General features: G+C 37.2%; 1 protein-coding gene across 2 annotated transcripts in view; it reads right to left on the bottom strand.

Moving 5' to 3' along the window:
• Positions 1–17,780, bottom strand: part of PLD1 (phospholipase D1, phosphatidylcholine-specific) — a 166,258-nt gene that overhangs the window by 24,580 nt on the left and 123,898 nt on the right. For both annotated transcript variants that reach the window (XM_012640228.1, XM_012640227.1), the window contains 2 exons: positions 8,986–9,099; positions 6,797–6,846 (listed from right to left, as the gene is read on the bottom strand). In XM_012640228.1, coding sequence (XP_012495682.1) covers positions 6,797–6,846; positions 8,986–9,099 — 164 coding nt within the window. The remainder of the gene's footprint in view (positions 1–6,796; positions 6,847–8,985; positions 9,100–17,780) is intronic.

A 17,780-nucleotide genomic window follows, 5' to 3' on the forward strand; every position in this document is an offset into this window, starting at 1 on the left:
GGCCTTTTGTGCATGGTTTCTTTACCCTGTGTAATGTTTTAAAGGTTCATGCATGTTGTAGCATGTATCAGTATACTCCTTTTTATATCTAAATAATACTCCACTGTATGGATATGCTACATTTTGTTTATATATTCATCAGTTAATAACACTGGGTTGTTTCTATTTTTTGGCTATTCTGAATAATGCTGCTGTGAACATTCATGTACAAGTTTTTGTGTGGGCATATGTTTTTAATACTCTCGAGTATATACTAAAGAGTAGAATTGCTGAGTTACAGGATAACTATATTTAACTTCTGAGGAACTACCAAACTGTTTTTCCAAAGAAGCCGCACCATTTTGCATTCCCAACAGCGATGTATGCAGTTCCACTATTTTCACATCCCTGCCAATACTTTATATTACTATTATAGCCATCCTGGTGGATGTGAAGGTGTGAAGTTGTACCTCATTGTGGTTTTGATTTGAATTTTCCTATGATTGGTGATGCTGACTGTTTTTTTCATGTGTTTATTGGCCATTTGTGTATCTTTGGAAAAATGTCTAATTTGATCTTTTGTCCATTTTTTAATTGGGTTATTTTTCTTTTTATTATTTAATTGTAAGAATTATTTATATATTCTGGATACTAGTCCCATATTATATAAATGATTTACAAACATTTTCTCCTATTCTGTGTTTTTTTTTTTCACTTTCTTGGTTATATTCATTGAAGCACAAAATCTTTCATGTTTGATGAAATCCAATTTATCTGTTTTTATATGTTTGCTTGTGCCTTTGATATAAAAACCAAGAAACCATTGCTTAGTCCTCCAAGGTCACAATGATTTATTCCTATGTTTTATTCTAGGACATTTATAGTTTTAGCTCTTATATTTAAGCTTTTGATCTATGTTAATTTTTATACATGGTATGAGGTAGGGGTTCACTTCAATTTTGTTGTGCATGTGGATTTCTAGTTATATCCAGAATGACTTGTTGAAAAGATTTCTTTTTTTTTTTTTTGAGACAGAGTCTCACTGTGTTGCCCGGGCTAGAGTGCCGTGGCATCCTAGCTCACAGCAACCTCAAACTCCTGGGCTCAAGCGATCCTACTGCCTCAGCCTCCCGAGTAGCTGGGACTACAGGCATGTGCCACCATGCCCGGCTAATTTTTTCTATATATTTTTAGTTGTCTGATTAGTTTCTTTCTATTTTTAGTAGAGACGGAGTCTCGCTCTTGCTCAGGCTGGTTTCAAACTCCTGAGCTCGAGACAATCCGCCCGCCTCGGCCTCCCAGAGTGCTAGGATTACAGGCGTGAGCCACCGCGCCCAGCCTTTGAAAAGATTTCTTTATCCATTGAATTGTCATGGCACTTTTGCTGAAATCCAATTGACCGTAGTCATAAATGTTCTTTCTGGATTCTCAATTCTACTCCATTGATCTGTTATTGTAGATTTGTTGCAAAGTTTTGGAATCAGGAGTGTAAGTCCTCCAATTTGTTCTTCTTACTCAAGATTGTTTTGGAAATACTAAATGCTTTGAAATTCCACATGAATTTTAGGATTATCTTGTCAATTTCTGCAAAAAAGGCTGTTGAGATTTTGAAAGGGATTGTGTTGAATCTATAGATCAATTTGGGAAATACTGGCATCTTAATGTTAAGTTTTCCAATCCCTTACCCAGAACATCCTTCCATTTCTTTAGCTTTGCCTTAATTTCTTTCAATGATATTTTGTAATTTTCCATGTACTAATCTTATACTACTTTTGTTAAATTTATTCCTAAGTATTTTATTCTTTGATGCCATTGTAAATTGAACTGTTTTCTTAATTTCATTTTTAGCTTATTCATTGCTAGTGTATAAAAATGAACTGATTTTTGTATATGGATCCTCTATTCTGCAACATTGCTAGACTGATTTATTATCTCTAATTGTGTGTGTGTGAATTCCTTAGAATTTTCTATTTATAATATCATGTCAATTATAAATAGAGATAGTTTTACTCCTCCCTTTCCTCCTCCCATTTTTTAAAAGTTTATTTTTCTTGTGCAATTGTCTCAGCTAAAACCTCTGGTACAATGTTGAGAGTCGACATTCTCATCTTGTCACTGATCATAGGAGGGAAAACTTTCAGTGTTTCATCATTAAGATGTATTAGCCATGCGTTATTTGTAGATGCCTTTTATGTTTTTTTCAATCATGAAAGGTTTTGGATTTTGTCAAATGCTTTTTCTGTGCCTACTGAGATGATCATGTGTGGTTTTTGTCCTTTATTCTATTAACATGGTGCATTACATTGATTAATTTTCAGATGTTAAACCAATCATGCATTCCTAGATAAAGTCTCATTTGGGTCATGGTGCATAATTCTTTTTATATCATTGGATTCATTTTTGTAGTATTTCACTGAGGAATTTTGTGTCTATATTCATAAAGAATATTGGTCTGTGGCTTTCTTTTCTTATAATGACTTTGGTTTTAGTATCAGGATAATTCTGGACTCAGAATGAGTTGAAAAGTCATACACTGCTTACTGACAAGAATATAATGTGTCATTAGGCGATTTTATGGTTGTGCGAACACCATAAAAGATACTTACACAAACCTAGATGGTATAGCCTACTACACACACCTAGGCTATATGCTATAGCCTATTGCTCCTAGGCGACAAACTCATACGGCATGTTACTGTATGAAGTACTGCAGGCAATTGTAACACAATGGTAAGTATCTGTGTATCTAAACATATGTGAATATAGAAAAGGTACAGTAAAAATATGATATATAAGATAAAAAAAATGGTGCACCTGCACAGGCACTTCCCATGAATGGAGCTTGTAGGACTAGAAGTTGTTCCGAGTGAGTGAGTAGCAAGTGAACTTGAAGGCCTAAAACATTACTGTACACTTCTGTAGATTAGGTAATAGGAATTTTTTAGCTCCATTATAATCTTATGGAACCACCATTGTATATGTAGTCTGTTGTTTACTTAAACATCATTATGTGGCATATAATTGTAATCCTCCCTCCTTTATTTTTTTTGGAAAAGTTTATGAAGGATTGGAGTTAATTCTGAGTTGGATGGTAGAAGTAATCAGCATAGCCATCTGGGTCTGAGTTTTTCTTTGTAAGAAGACTGTTGATTGTTAAATTCATCTCTTTATTTGTTATTGGTTTATTCAGAGTTTTGATTTTTTTCTGGAATCAGTTTTGGAAGTTTGGGTAGTTTGTGTCTGTGATGGTTAATTGTACCTAGCAATTTGAGTGGGCCGAGGAGTGCCCAGATTAAACATTCCTGAGTGTGTCTGTGAAGAAGTTTCTGGATGAGATTAGCATTTGATTCAGTCAACTCTAAGTAGAAGGCCCTCCCTAATGTGGGTAGGCATTATCCAATCCATTAAGGGCCTGAAAAGAACAAAACGTAGATGAAGGAGGAATTCACCTTTTTTGCTTCCTGTGTTCCTGCTTGAGCTGGAACATTGGTCTTCTACGGCCCTTTTACTGGGATTGACACCATTGGCTCCCCAAATTCTCAGGCCTTCAGACTTGGACTGAAATTATACCACCAGCTTTCCTGGATTTCTGGCTTGCAGACTGTGGGACTTCTCAGCTTCCAAAATCATGTGAGCCAATTCCTCATGATATATTAATATCTCTTCTTATACATATCCTACTGATTCTGTTTCTCTGGAGAACTCTGACCAACAGGTGTCTTTATAGGACTTTGCCCATCTATCTAGGTTAACTAATTTGTTGGCATACAATAATTGATAGTATTCTTTTATACTCCTTTTTATTTCTGTAGGCCAGTAGTAATGTTTCCTATTATTTCATGATTTTGGTCACCTGGATCTTCTCTATTTTTTACTTAGTCAGCCTAGCTAAAGGTTTGTTAATTTGGTTGATCTTTTCAAAGATCCATCTTTTGGTTCCTCTGATTTTCCCTGTTGTTTTTCTATCATCTCATTTCTTTCCACTTCGATCTACATTATTTCTTTCATTCTGCTTGCTTTGGGTTTAGTTCGCTCTTCTTCTTCTAGTTTCTTCAGATTTAAGGTTAAGTTATTGATTTGAGACCTTTCTTCTTTTTTAATATAAATGTTTATAGCTATAAATTTCCTTCTAAGCATTGCTATAGCTCTCTCATAAGTTTTGATATGTTTTCGTTTTCATCCATCTCAAAATATTTTCTACTGTCCTTTGAAATATTTTCTTTGATTCTATGATTATTTAGAAGTGTGTTGTTTAATTTTCACCTATTTGTAAATTTCCAAAATTTCCGTCTGTTATAATTTCATTCCATTGTGGCCAGAGACCTACTTTATATGATTTCTTCAATGCCTGGAACAAATGAGTCTCTCACACTTTTACTGAGTGCCTCTGTGTTTAGGGGGCCTGCCCTAAAAATGCTCAGGCGTGCAGTTTATAATTCTGCCTTAGGCTTCACTTTCTGCTTGCACAATGCTTCAGCGTCAGCCAGAGGTATGAGTTTAGGGCCTTCTCAAGTTTTTCTTGAGCGTGTGCATAGCCCTGGGCATACACATAGTCCTACCCTTACCCATAGCCTTTTACATTCCCAGGAATATGTTGGAGCTTTCTAATGCCCCCTATGATTCTCTTGCCCCAACTTTTCCTTTTAAGTTTTTTTTTGTCAGCTTCTGGTTTGCTCAACTGTTATCACTGCCTCAGGCAGATGTGATGTTAAATAATTGTTGCTGATTGTTTTTGATAAATACCCAGGTAAAAGACTATTTATACTAAGCAAGTTCTGAGTCAGGTGAAATAAATACTAGTTCTTTGAATGGTGGTTTAAAGAGAATTGCCAGACTGGTCAAATAATGAAAATTCTCCAAGAATTGCCAGGGGATGGGAGCTTCCAGCCTATTCTGCTTTCTCCGATGGCTGCTAGGCGCTGCTGGGTGGCTGATTTTCACCTCCTCATGACTGAGGACTTCTTGTTTTTTAAAACTATTATGGAGTTGAGGAGAAGGGAGTGTGGGTCTATGGCAAGTTAAAATGCCACAAAGCCCGCTGTTCTTACCAAGATTCAGTTGCTTTTCTTTTTCTTTTTCTTTCTTTTATTTATTTATTATTATTTTTTCCAGCATATTATGGGGGTACAGACGTTTAGGTTACGTATGTTGCCCTTGCCCTCCTTCCCCCCTAAGTCTGAGTTTCAAATATGTCCATCCTTCGGGTGGTGAGCATTGCACTCTTTGTGTATGCATGTACCCGTCCCCTTCTTCCTCCTTCCCCCTCCCCCCACCCCCCTGCCCTTGAATTAACTCCTTGGATTGTTACAAATCTTTGGTTAATTTCCAGAATCAACTGAAAATTGAAAACTGAAAATGTTGATTTTGACAATTTTTGCCAATGTTTTTATTGCTTTTATGGAAGGGTGTATTTTTGGAGATCCTTACACTGCCATTCCTGCTGATGACCCAATTCCTTATTTTTAAGTTAAAAATATACATACTTGGAAGGTCTAATATTTTCTCCCCAAATTTCAATACATTATCCAGTGTACCCCATTTAGGGGGTTACCAGTATAAAACAAAATATTTCTTCAAAAAATTCAATTGAGGTTTATATTATATCTGAAGGCATATCACATGGCATCACGTGACTATGACGGCTCCTTCTGGCTTCTACAGAACTCCTTGTGGAGCTCCATTCTCTTGGTCACTTGGGTTGAAACTCTTAGAATCATCTGACACTTCCCTTACTCTCCTGCTCCCACATCCCCTCAGAGTCTTCCTTCACAGTGTTATCCACACGTGATCCTCCTTTTCCATTACCAGTGTACCGTTATCTCTTGCCTGCCCACCAGCCTCTCTCCACCCTGCTTACCGAGAATAAGCGAATCTTCATATAAACACCACTTTGAAGAGTTCACTCCAGGGGCTCAGAGGCTTCCACCAGCCTCCTCTTGTCTTCTAGATAAAATCTAGTCTTTTTAGTGTAGCTGCCTAAGTTTTCATAATCTGGATCCAACTTGAACTAGAAGCCATACAACTTTGGTTCTGACTCTAGCTTCATTTGTACCTACTACACAGAATTATAGACCATTATTGAGCACCTACTATTTGCTGAACTCAGTTAACTCAGGGAGCTATAGATAAGTAAACCCGTAGTTACAATATATTGTAGCCAAGACTTAGGTAGGAGGATCAGTTAAGAAAATACCTGAGAAATTTCCATTCAAAAAGTATGAACTATGAAGTGAAATGTATTTCTGTTGTTTTTTCTTCTCTACTTCTAGTCCAAAACTCTTAAAGGTTTGTCAAATGTGAGTGGCAGCAAAATAGCTGTATGATAGACTTTCTTCCCTAAATATAAAAAAGTGTTGTAAGAACTCTGGAATTTCTGCATATATAGGAAGCCACATAAATACCTGTGACCACAAAGCATTTCTTTCCTCGTCTTTAAAGCAGGGATGACACCTGTCCTGCCTACTCTCCAGGACTATGGTACAGGATCAGCGGAGAATACACATGCAGGGTCTCTGTTAAATGCCTTACAAATCTCAGTTATCAACAACAGAATTATTATAAATAAATAATAAAAAATAAAAGTTACGAAGACACTAATTTTTTTATGACCTATGTATGCATCTCACGTCTTGGTGTCTTCATTTGAACATTAGTTTGGGCAACTTAATGAGAATAAATACTTTATCTCAGTTGATTATTTTGTGGGGTATCTTTTATAAGCAGAATTCTATAATCACGCTGGAAACATTAATGATTACGGATACCTCACTTTCATACTGAAAAACAACCATGCGAGGGAAAAAAAGCAGTTACTTACGCTCTGCTTTTAACTGTCCAAGGATGGAATTTTCTCCTCTGCACATGGTTCTGAAAATATGGAAAGAAATAATTATCTCTGTAAGTTTAATCCTGAGACAAGTAAAAACAGAACAAGTACTTCTATGAGAAGCTGTTAAATATATTTTTAAAAGCTAAAAAAATTATATGAATATCACTTTTGTAATGTTACTGATGGGAGAAGATAGTTGTTTTGAGATGGGTAAACGGAAAAGTTATAAAATCAATGTTAGATTTCAGAAAGAGAAGCTGTTAGAAAAAAAGATAGGCTATGAATGAACTTTCCCTCTTACAAAATTTGGTGACAGCAAAGATAAATTTAGAATGTGTCAGTAGATAAGAATACTTTCAGAATCACACTGCTTTCAGAGTTAAAAAGGGCAAACACTTAGCAGAATAATTTAGGAATTAAACTATTATAATGGGCTCTCTCTGTAAAGTCAGCAAAACCCCTTAAAAGTGAAAAATACAGCCTGAGCTCACTCTACTAATGATTTTGTTTCTTAAGACTTTGATAATAGTTAATGAATTATAAAGACGGACAAAACCAAAAATTCTATATTCTATCTGCTTGTTCTATAAAAGTAATCAAAATACAGTTATGCCTGGGAAATGCTGATATTATTAAAGATGATGCCAGCAAATAGAGATGTTTTTACATAATAAAAGGTTATAGTTTTGGTTGCTGAACAAAAGCCAAATATGTTATTTCATTCAGTTGGTTCAAACTCAAGAAAATAGTCACAGAAAATAATTACAATTGACAATATTCCAAAATTAATATTAGAATGGCAAATGAAGTGGATATAATTCAATTAAACATCATGTCAGTGCCTTAAATATTTGGAAAGCTTTGTTTGTCATGTTATAAATCAGATAACATTAGAATTGGGCAAATCTTTGACCAAAGCACAGTTAAAGTTCTCTCATACCATAACTAGGCAAAATTATTCTAGAGGAAACAACAACAAAAAAAACCACTTTACTTGAAACCCTGGCAGATAGATGTATAAACTTGAAAAGTTGGTGAGAAATAAGAGGATTAAAATAAAAAATTCCACCACAATGATGCACTCAAACTGTACACAGATTCTGCAGGGGCTATTTTTGGCAAGGGGTCCCAAGCAGGAGGGCATCTAAGCTGTCACCCCCAATTTGACCAAGGCCCTGAATGCTTATCTGCTTTGCACACCGAGTGTTTTTTGTAAGGTCTCATTTTTCCTCTCCCACCTTTCAAAAGGATGTGATTAGAAAGGTGAGAAACTATAAGTCATTCAGAAAAACAAGAGATATTAAAGGAAACATCCAGCTTCTAGTCTTTGCTCTGCCTTACTGAAAGCATGTCACTGAATTGGGCTCTCTTGTATCTCAGGAACCAGAGCTTCTAACTGGGGGCTGGATTCATGCCCAGGCCTTGCCCACTCACCTCTTTGCTTCTGGTCCCCGTCCAGTGCCTTTCTGTGCCTTTCCACGCTGCTACTCTACCCCCGCTGCCCTGCCGGGACCTCCCAACCCTCTTCACAGTGCTCCACTGGCCACATCTAAAGCCTCAGGGGAACCCCAGTGTGCTTTTTTGTATTGAATATGAGAACTCGGCTTCTTAAAATATCAAGCACAGAATTTTCTCTAAAATCTTAAGAAAGATGTGGTAGTGAAGACAGAATGAAAATGCCAAGAGACAGGAAAGACTCTTCATGGTTCATTTGCTGACAGAGGCTATCATTACCAACCTTGTTGGAGACTTGCTGTCTAAACCATCCTAACCAAACAGGTGCAAATCATACCATTTTAGGCGTTTAATTTTTTTCTTTTCTCTACTTAGTGCAAAGAATTTGTAAAGCTCAGTAACTATTTAACCGCTTAAAGATAATTTAAAATCAACATTATATTAAATATATACACATAGACAATGAACATAAAGACAGACTACTATTTTAGTTCTTTTATATTTTGTATTTACCATGTGTACTAGGCCCACCATTTTATAATTTTAGGCTTTATTTGAATTTTATCAACTAGGAAACAGGATAAGATTTGAGAGTAAAATAAAAGGTGTTCATTTGTTCAACACTCCAGTGAACGGATGTGAAGAAACATAGCCGTTCCCGTCACCTGCTTATATGGATGACTGATTGAAAGCTCAGAACAGACAATTTAGAATTTTGGTACCTGTAGTTGAAGTGCATTATTGCCTGTAGAGCATTTCCTCCACCGGTTGAAATGTCCCCTTCAAACCCTGGCAGAAGTGGTATCACAATATATACACGATATTTCTGGTTTTCCCTAAAAAATTCAGATGCAGAGAAACTCAGCAAAAAAAGATAAAGCATTAGTTTAAAATGACAGCCAAGCAGTTCACACGGTTTTAGAGATTGAGCGAATGGCTTCCTGCAATACATTCTATCACATTTCAGGGCTTGGGGCAGGGGGAGGGAGCTGTTGGATTGGAGGCCAGAGCTGTTATCCAGGCTATTAATTCATAGCCTGAACAATAAGCTGAACTTGACAGTAAAGTAGGAACTTTACCCATTAACTTTCTAGGACAGAATCCTTTGTGGGACAAAACTCAGTGTAAGAAAGCCTTACTTGGATCTCATGGAAAGGAGAGGGAGATTATAACAAAGTTTTTTAAAAAGACGGTATCATAATAGTTATATGTGTAACAAGTTATATCCACGGTACCAAAATCGGTCTGGCAAACAGTGTGCATTCAGTTAGTAATTGTTGAGTAAATGAGTTCCCACGGCCTAGATCTCATAGGCAAAAGGACATACTGAATCCAGTATATTTTCCAATACAGAAGTTATTATTATGTATTTAGAAACTGAGGTTTCAGCTGTAAAATACTACCGTTGGCTCTTTAAGAATCCTGAATGACTAATGTTTATTTTTAAATCCCTTGCACATATAGCACAGTATTTCACGGCCCACTCTCCCAACCGATTAATGACAATCTTGGAAGGAAATGGAATTCTACCTAATGATATAACAACAGGAGAAGACAGTATAGCTCCCCACTTTGACCTGCATTCAGAAATTTGAAGAATTATGTTCAAATAGGTGCCAGTTATTCGGAGTCAGAAACATTAAAGTCTTTGTCTCCATTTATAAGTTATACAGGAAGAAGAAAAAGCCTGGAAATGAATGTGCTATCCACTGTGGTTAGCGCATCTTGCCGGTGTATCTGAGAGGTGTACTCACACGAAGGTGTTGCTACTAGTTCATTTTTAAGTCTGAGCCTACTTAAACTTTTCATAATACTTAGTTTTTAAAGCTCGTTTTCTCCCAAACAGCTAAATTTTTTTCATGTGAATATTATTACTACTCTTGGAGGGATCATATTTTTATGACTGATGTCTCTGAATGTCAATGTACATACAACAGCATGTGGAAAATGAAGTTCAGGGCAGAAGCGCCTGCCAAAGGAATGGAAAGTCGGAGGACTATGAGCTTGGCTGCAGTGCTAAGAAACAAGGAATTTTAAGTAGGTCGTTGTAATGACGGGGATTAATCACTAGATGGCAAACATAGCTTGAATTGGAAAGAAAACATTAAAAACATGTAAACTGTTAAAGGTTGCTGCTTGATAAGGGTAAAAGGCTTACATCTCTAAATGGTAAATAAGATAGTGGAAAAGAACAGAAAGAATACTGAAGCTATTTCCCCATACCCAGGATTTAAAAGCCCGGACACTTCAAAATTGACAGCATTTGGCCTCTACTCCCTTTCCAGAGTCATCTTACAGAGTGAGCCTCACCTCCGCACACATCAGCGACAGGAGACTACCACTGCCCTTTGTTCCGAGGTTCACCTCCAGACCAATGCAAGTTGGCTCACCAGCTCTCTGAGCCTCGAATGAATCCTGCGTCTTCCAGGTCACCTTCAAGGTACTTCCTGTGTCAAGCCATCCTGGATCTTCCAGTCAGGCTTGGTTTACTCCCACCTCTGCACTCATAGCTCACGGCCAGAATGTGCATTTGGCACTCTTTCTGCTTTACCTCTGTCTGCTGCCTAGTCTACGTGATAATCTCCTTTGAAACACAGGCCATCTGTCCACATAGCTTTCTGTTTTTAGCAGTGCCCAATAGAGGACCCTCGCATACACCACGCACTAGGTACTATTTGTTTTGGGAGTATGGGGTCAGGTTGCAAGAATGTTTCTGGGAAAATCGGTGGTGGAGAAGAGGTTAAGCTGTACAGGACTTTTTTCTTTAAGTTACATTTTATTTGAATTTTTTATCGTGGTAAAATATACAATATAAAACTTGCCATTTCATCCATTTTTTAAGGGTACAGTTCAGTGGCATTCATTACATTCACAATGTTGTGCAATCATCACAACTATAATATCTACTCCCAAAACTTTTTTATCATTCCAAACCAAAGTTCAGTAACTATTAAGTGATAACTACCCCATCTCCCTTCCCCACAGCTCCTGGTAACTGCTAATCTACTTTCTGTCTCCATGAATTTACCTATTCTAGATTTTGCATGTTAAGTGGACTCATACAATACCTGTGCTTTTGTGTCTGACTTATTTCACTCAGCATAACATCCTTAAGGTTCATTGATGGTGGACCACGTGTCAGAATTCCCTCTTTTTTATGACTGAAATACAGGGTGTGTATATACCACGTTCATCTGTTGATGGGCACGTGGGTTGTTTCCACCTTTTGGCTATCATGATAATAATAATAATTACTATTAATATAATATAATATAATAATCATTATAATATAATAATAATAATGCTATCAATATCAGTGAATTGTATCTGCTGGACTCCCTGTTTTCAGTTCTTTTGGGTATATACTCAGGAATGGAATCACTGGGTCATATGGTTATTTTACGTTTAGCATTTTGAGGAATTGCCAAATAAATTATTTTCTAATGGGTAACATATGCTTACAGTAAAAAATTTAAGAGTTAGAAGATTATATGGTGAAAAAAATTCTCTTTCGCTCTTTTGTCCCCAGGCCCTGTTTCCCCTCCCTGAGGGCAACTCCTGTTAGCAGTTTCTTCAATGTTCTTAAAGAAATAATCTATGAATTTATAAGCATATATAGATATTCTTTCCTCCTACACAAATGTTAGGACACTATAAACATTTTTCTGAACATTATTTTTATCATTTAACAGGGTATCTTGGAAATCCTTCTACATCAAAACATAAAGACTTACTTATTTTTTAACAACAGGGATATAGGATTCTACCATATATCTGTACCTTAATATTTAAACCAGTTCTCTATTGATAGGCATTTAAATTGTTTCCAATTTTTTTGCTATTTTGAATTAACTATTTTGATATTTACGCTGACTCACATAAGTCATTTTTTATGTTTGTTGGAAAAATCTTAGAAGTGGTATTGCTAGTCTTGAACACCAAATCTTTGTGATGTTGTTTGTAAGAGATGGTTCCATTTATCTCTGTGTTTTTTCGAAGCGAAAATGACTACAAAATGGAGATCTTGTATGTGGGCTATTGAGAAATGTCCTATAAAAATCTTATAAAACATTCTTGCAAATTTTAGTTTGTAGGAATAAGAATATTCATATATTCTTGTTTTTAGGACTTTCAGTTCCATATCAAGGACTTTGCTATTTTGCAATGCAGTAGTTCATAAATTTCCTGAATGATGAAAATTTTAAACTGTGTTCAGCAAACTAGCAGAAACTCCTTAGATTTTTTACTCCTGTAGAAAAAAGGGCTCTGGAATTTCAAACCATAAAGTTGTGGTTGAATGTAAGCCAATAAAGAGAAAATTCTATGGGACAGTGTGTCCAATCTGCCTTCTTGATCCAGCCCAGAGAAGACAACAGTCCCAGTTGCTGGGGATTCTAATCTCCTCTGAAACACCGCAGCCTCATACCACTGGGGCTGTGTAAATGATAGCAGTCGGCTTACGGTAAGAACCTGAGCCCCTAATGTGCAAAATTATTTATGATCTTGCTTTTAAGATCATAAATAATCACTATGCCACAGGTAAATACCATCACGCAGGCAGTTGCTTCATCCACATTAATTCAGAGCAATTTTATAAAATTGAATTTTCAAGCTTCTTGTTAATATAAGTTTTTCTTTCAAATTTCACTAACTCTTATGCAGTGCTATGTATAATAGCTAAAAATTGGAAACAAAGGTCCAATAGTAGAAGGATGGTTAACTAAGTTATGTTATAGCCATTTAAAGGAGTGAGCATTTTACAACCACCAAGAAGGACCTCTATGATGGCTCAGTTGCAAAATGCTTCTGGTACTGTGTTAAAATGGCCCCAATGCAAAGTTACAATTATAAGACAATACAACTATAATAGGCTGATACTACGAAATATTAAATCATTTTCCCCTTAAATGTGTTAACATCCCCCATGCTGTGCCTGGATATATGAAGCAGACATTACTCCTTATGTGGCCCCCTCACAAAGGAACCAGGCACAAAGATGTCAACTTATTAGATTTGGAGAACTAGAGAGAGATTCTCTAAGCTGAGGCAGGAGTGTAGAGAAATAAGAGCAAGACTCAGTGCAGGGACTCTGTCCTTTGGCCTCAAGCAGAATTCCGGGGAAAATAAGAAAGATCCCACTCCTCTTCAAATGTGAGGCTATGAGAGCCATGAAGATCCGAGCCTTGCTTCCAGGTGAACCCCAGAGAAACATGGAGGGTATGGTCCAGCAGCGCATGACTGTGGCAGGAACACAGGAGAAATGGCAGAGAGGTGGGTCTGAAAGGAGAAGTCTTATGTCCCCAAGTTACATTAAGCAGATGGCTGAACAGGCTGAGGAAAGCAATACTAAGATCTGGAAGCCCCTTTCCAAAGACACAGGGCCCCTTAGCATCTGGCCCAAGGATGGGGATGTGGAAGGAGCGGAGGCAAGGGTAGCACCCTCACCCTGAATACCAAGAAGAAATAATGATAAACCATTGAATTTGGCTGCATTTATCAAGAAGTGCCTAAACTAAATTTCCTCCTATTGTGTGGAAATGAGGCTTGAGCCAGAAATTCAGGTGAGTTATAGGAAAAGAAAATAAGTTACAATTCAAAAGAAGAAAGAAATATGTATATGGTCAAAAAGGAAGTAGAAAAATAAATAGAGTGAATTTTTGGGGTGCTGAGAGTGTGGGCTTTCTAAAATTAATGTTTTTAATGCTGCTTGTACCTTTAAAAGCAGAGAACTCATTCACCACGTAGATAGGTCATAGTGGTGACATGCCTCTGCACCCCCTCTTGTTCTTCTCTCCTGCAACCCCTGCCTCCTTCACCCCTTAGTCCCTCCCCAGCATGGAGGGCAATTTGGAGAAGCACAGTCCACTCACGACTGGGTCTCAGGATCTGTAAGGTCTCAAAGAAGCTCAACGTGCTTCTCTCGTGACAAGACACTTTATTTTTTGAGAATTTGAGATTTATAGGTCATATTTCATTACCATAAACTTCAAGAGCTGCTATAAATCTTCTCATTGTAGATTTTGCAGCAGTGAATATTGTCAGAAATAAGAATTGTGGTCAGGGCTTAGTGGGGTTTTTTGTATGTGTATAAAGAGAACTTTATGCTATGTTGATAGCAATTGTGTTGGAATTGGATCTGTATAGCTTCTTAGTGGTTTGGGACATAACCCTTTTTATTTTGTGTTTGGCAAATCTTTTAAATGCAGAAGATCTTTTAGGGCTTCAGTTTCCCTATCTGTATTGTTAGTCCACTAGAAATGCTGGCTCTATTTAGCACTGGATTATTATTTGTGTGATTTTATAGATTATGACATATTATATATGCTGTAGAAACACACATATAAATGTTTTCACTGGTTAGCTTTTGAAAATAGCTAGCTTTCAAATGTGAGAGTGCTGGTGGTTAGCCCAGCATGTTTGGCTTAGACTTCACCCTGGACCTGATAACCTTTGGCAGACATATATATCCCTTAGTGGCCCCCGAGTAAGTTCATACAAAACTTAGCCAGTTTCATTCTCGTTTTTCTTTCTGAATCTCTCTCTTCCTTCCTCTCTCTGCCAGGGCACATACTCAGGCTCAAGATGATTGCTGGCCCCTGCCCTGTGCTAATCTTTACATTTTTCTATCTGCTGAGATTACCATTTATACAATTTTTGGAGCAGACTAAAAGCAATTAAATGATATAAATCAAAAATTCTCCTGCTATGATCTGTTGTTATCTGTGGCCCAATGTAACCTCTTCTCCGGGAATTTCATAGAGCTTGGAAGTTATCCCATAAGAAAAAATGCGAAGCCAGTAATTGATACACTTAGCTAAAAGGTTTTTATTCTTTTTATTATAACTGAAGTTTACATTTTTTTAAGATAATGCTTCTGAGACATGCCCAGCATGTCTTTTCAGGTTGGTACAAAATTATAGGATACATAGATTTTTTCTTGAAACCTAAGAAATTTTTATTTACCAAGCGATTATTTAAAAAAATAAAACATTCACCTGATTTTCTAAATTTTAAAATAAAGTATCATTCATAGATTTCTAGGAGGTTTAACATTAGAAAATTTCTACTTCCCTTGAAGTGAGGGAAGCTTTGTAGCTTACAGGTGAAAAGGACATGTTGAAGTCCTAAAGACATGGTTTGAGCCCCAGTTTCACCCATCGATCGCCATATGACTTGGCTAAGCTACTTAACCTCACTGGGCCTCAGCTGCCTCATCTGTAGAATGGGGTAATTATGCATCCAACTCCATAAGATTGATATGAAGACTGAATGAAGCAACACAGGTAAAGCACCTATTATATGGAAATACTCAAAAACTATCTGGTAACATTTTTATTCGATTAACAACTGGTGATTTCAATTAGAAAGCTTATATACCTTCAAAGAACAACAAAGTAAATAGTGCCAAAAAGTAAAACAAAATAACACTGAACTCAGAATACCTTTTATTTTATTTTCTATTTTGGGGGGAGACGGTTATCAGATCAATAATGGGGAATCTAAAATTTGATTCTCAGGAGGAGTCAGCTATAGGTTTCTGGCAGGACATCTCGAGACAGCAGTGTTTTTATCATGTGCCTGTGCCTCTCACAGGATGCACAAGAGCCAGTGTAAGAAACCAAAGCAAGTTTCCTTATTCAGCAGTAGCCATCTAGTAATTTAAAATAAGGAACATATAAATATATTTTTAATTAAAACATTTCCATTTATAGCACAAATATTAATTCTGAAACAGTTGATTTGAATATTGTGCTTCTTTTTAAACCTTGCTTACATTTACAGTGAGCAGCATATTTCCAGATGATGAATATCTTGGAAATGCTATAATACTTTCTTACACAAACTGGTGCTTTACAATTTACAAACTGCTTTCGCATATATCCATATGAGCTAGGTAGGGCAGTTATTATTATTCTCTTTGATGGTGATGAAACAGAGTGTGAGAAAAGCAAACTCGTGTACTAAGAAGGTCACATATCTGTGGATAACAGAGCTGCAGAGACCCACATCTCCAGACATCCGGTCCTCCAGTAATTTCAGATTTCCCAGTGGGGTAGTCCCCATACCACCCACTTATGGTCAAACTGTAGCTCTTCTACAGTGATAAGAAGCATGAGCAATTTACAGAATTGTATTATTTTTAATGCAATTTAGTAGTATATTTTTCCACGTAGTTTAATATTAAAACCCACAGACATTAAGTCAACTGCCTATTTTCATTATATGTGTCAACTTTTTGGTGACAATACTGCGTAAAATGTACTTTCTCACTTCCTGACTTTCTACCAAGGTAGAAAAATGATGCATGTCAAGTTTCCATGAGCAAAGACCTGAGATCCTCTTCAGAAACCACTCATTCATGGCAAACAGTGTTTTAAACTGCTCTACCTGAATCAGTTGGTCCTATTTTATCTTTTGGCTTATTCGAACATGGTATAAAACAGTCAGTTTCAGACTGCCGAATGTGATTTTTTCCTCCCAGATCTATTATGTTTGAGTTGTCAAAGACAAGTTTCAAGTGAGTTGGGTGCTGGTCTCCAAACGGAGACAGTTTTACTTACTAGAGCAGAGATTTCGTTTTCTGCAGTGATTCCCCTGGCTGCTGTGAGTTCAGCACAGGATGAACATGTGTCTGAGGCTTTAGGTCATGGACCAGAATATGGAGAACTTGTAAAAACCTGTTTCTCTGAGGAATTATGGCTGCTGAGAAGGAACTAGAGGAGGAAGTAAAGGGAACAGAAATACTGCTAAGGGGAATTGGTGTGAGGCGGGACTCCAGTGCTGCTGGAAACATAAAGACAGCCCAGTTGAAGGAGTTGGCAGTGTAAAGACTCCGACCCCTCCAGGGGTGGGGCGGGACCTGGAAGAGAGCCTGTGTTCTTTGGTCTGTCCTGCAGACTGCTGTCATTTCCCTCCATCTGCTTTGTGCTGTGTTCTATTCTTTTCTTTCCAACAGCCAAATTATACTTGTTGCTAAGAATGTGATTTTGGCAGGGAAGTTCTTAGTCTCAGAAGAGTAGAAAACAGAGAAATCTATGAAGGAAGATAGGGGTTAGCTTGGGGATGACATACCATGACCCCAAATTAGTGAAAAGGAAGTGCCCCCTACAGGCAACCACAAAATGAGCTTTTTAATTCAGCCTTTATCTCGCTTGGGAACACAAGCTCACAGATTTGAAATTAAGTGAAGATATATTTTATAGCTGCAAATAACATAGGAGAGGAACAATAATGTGTAGATGTAGAGAAGGGGAAAAACATAAAATATGTTTTCAGGATGTGTGTACATCCAATAAAAGTCTGAACATGTGATATATGTACCACTTTGAAATGTGACTGTCAAAAAAGTGAGACTGGCCGGGCGCGGTGGCTCACGCCTGTAATCCTAGCTCTCTGGGAGGCTGAGGCAGGTGGATAGCTCAAGGTCAGGAGTTAGAGACCAGCCTGAGCAAGAGCGAGACCCCGTCTCTACTAAAAAATAGAAAGAAATGATCTGGAGAACTAAAAAAATATATAT

This window comes from Propithecus coquereli, unplaced genomic scaffold (genome assembly GCF_000956105.1).
Source record: "Propithecus coquereli isolate 6110/MARCELLA unplaced genomic scaffold, Pcoq_1.0 Scaffold15, whole genome shotgun sequence".
In the NCBI taxonomy this organism is placed as follows: domain Eukaryota; kingdom Metazoa; phylum Chordata; class Mammalia; order Primates; family Indriidae; genus Propithecus; species Propithecus coquereli.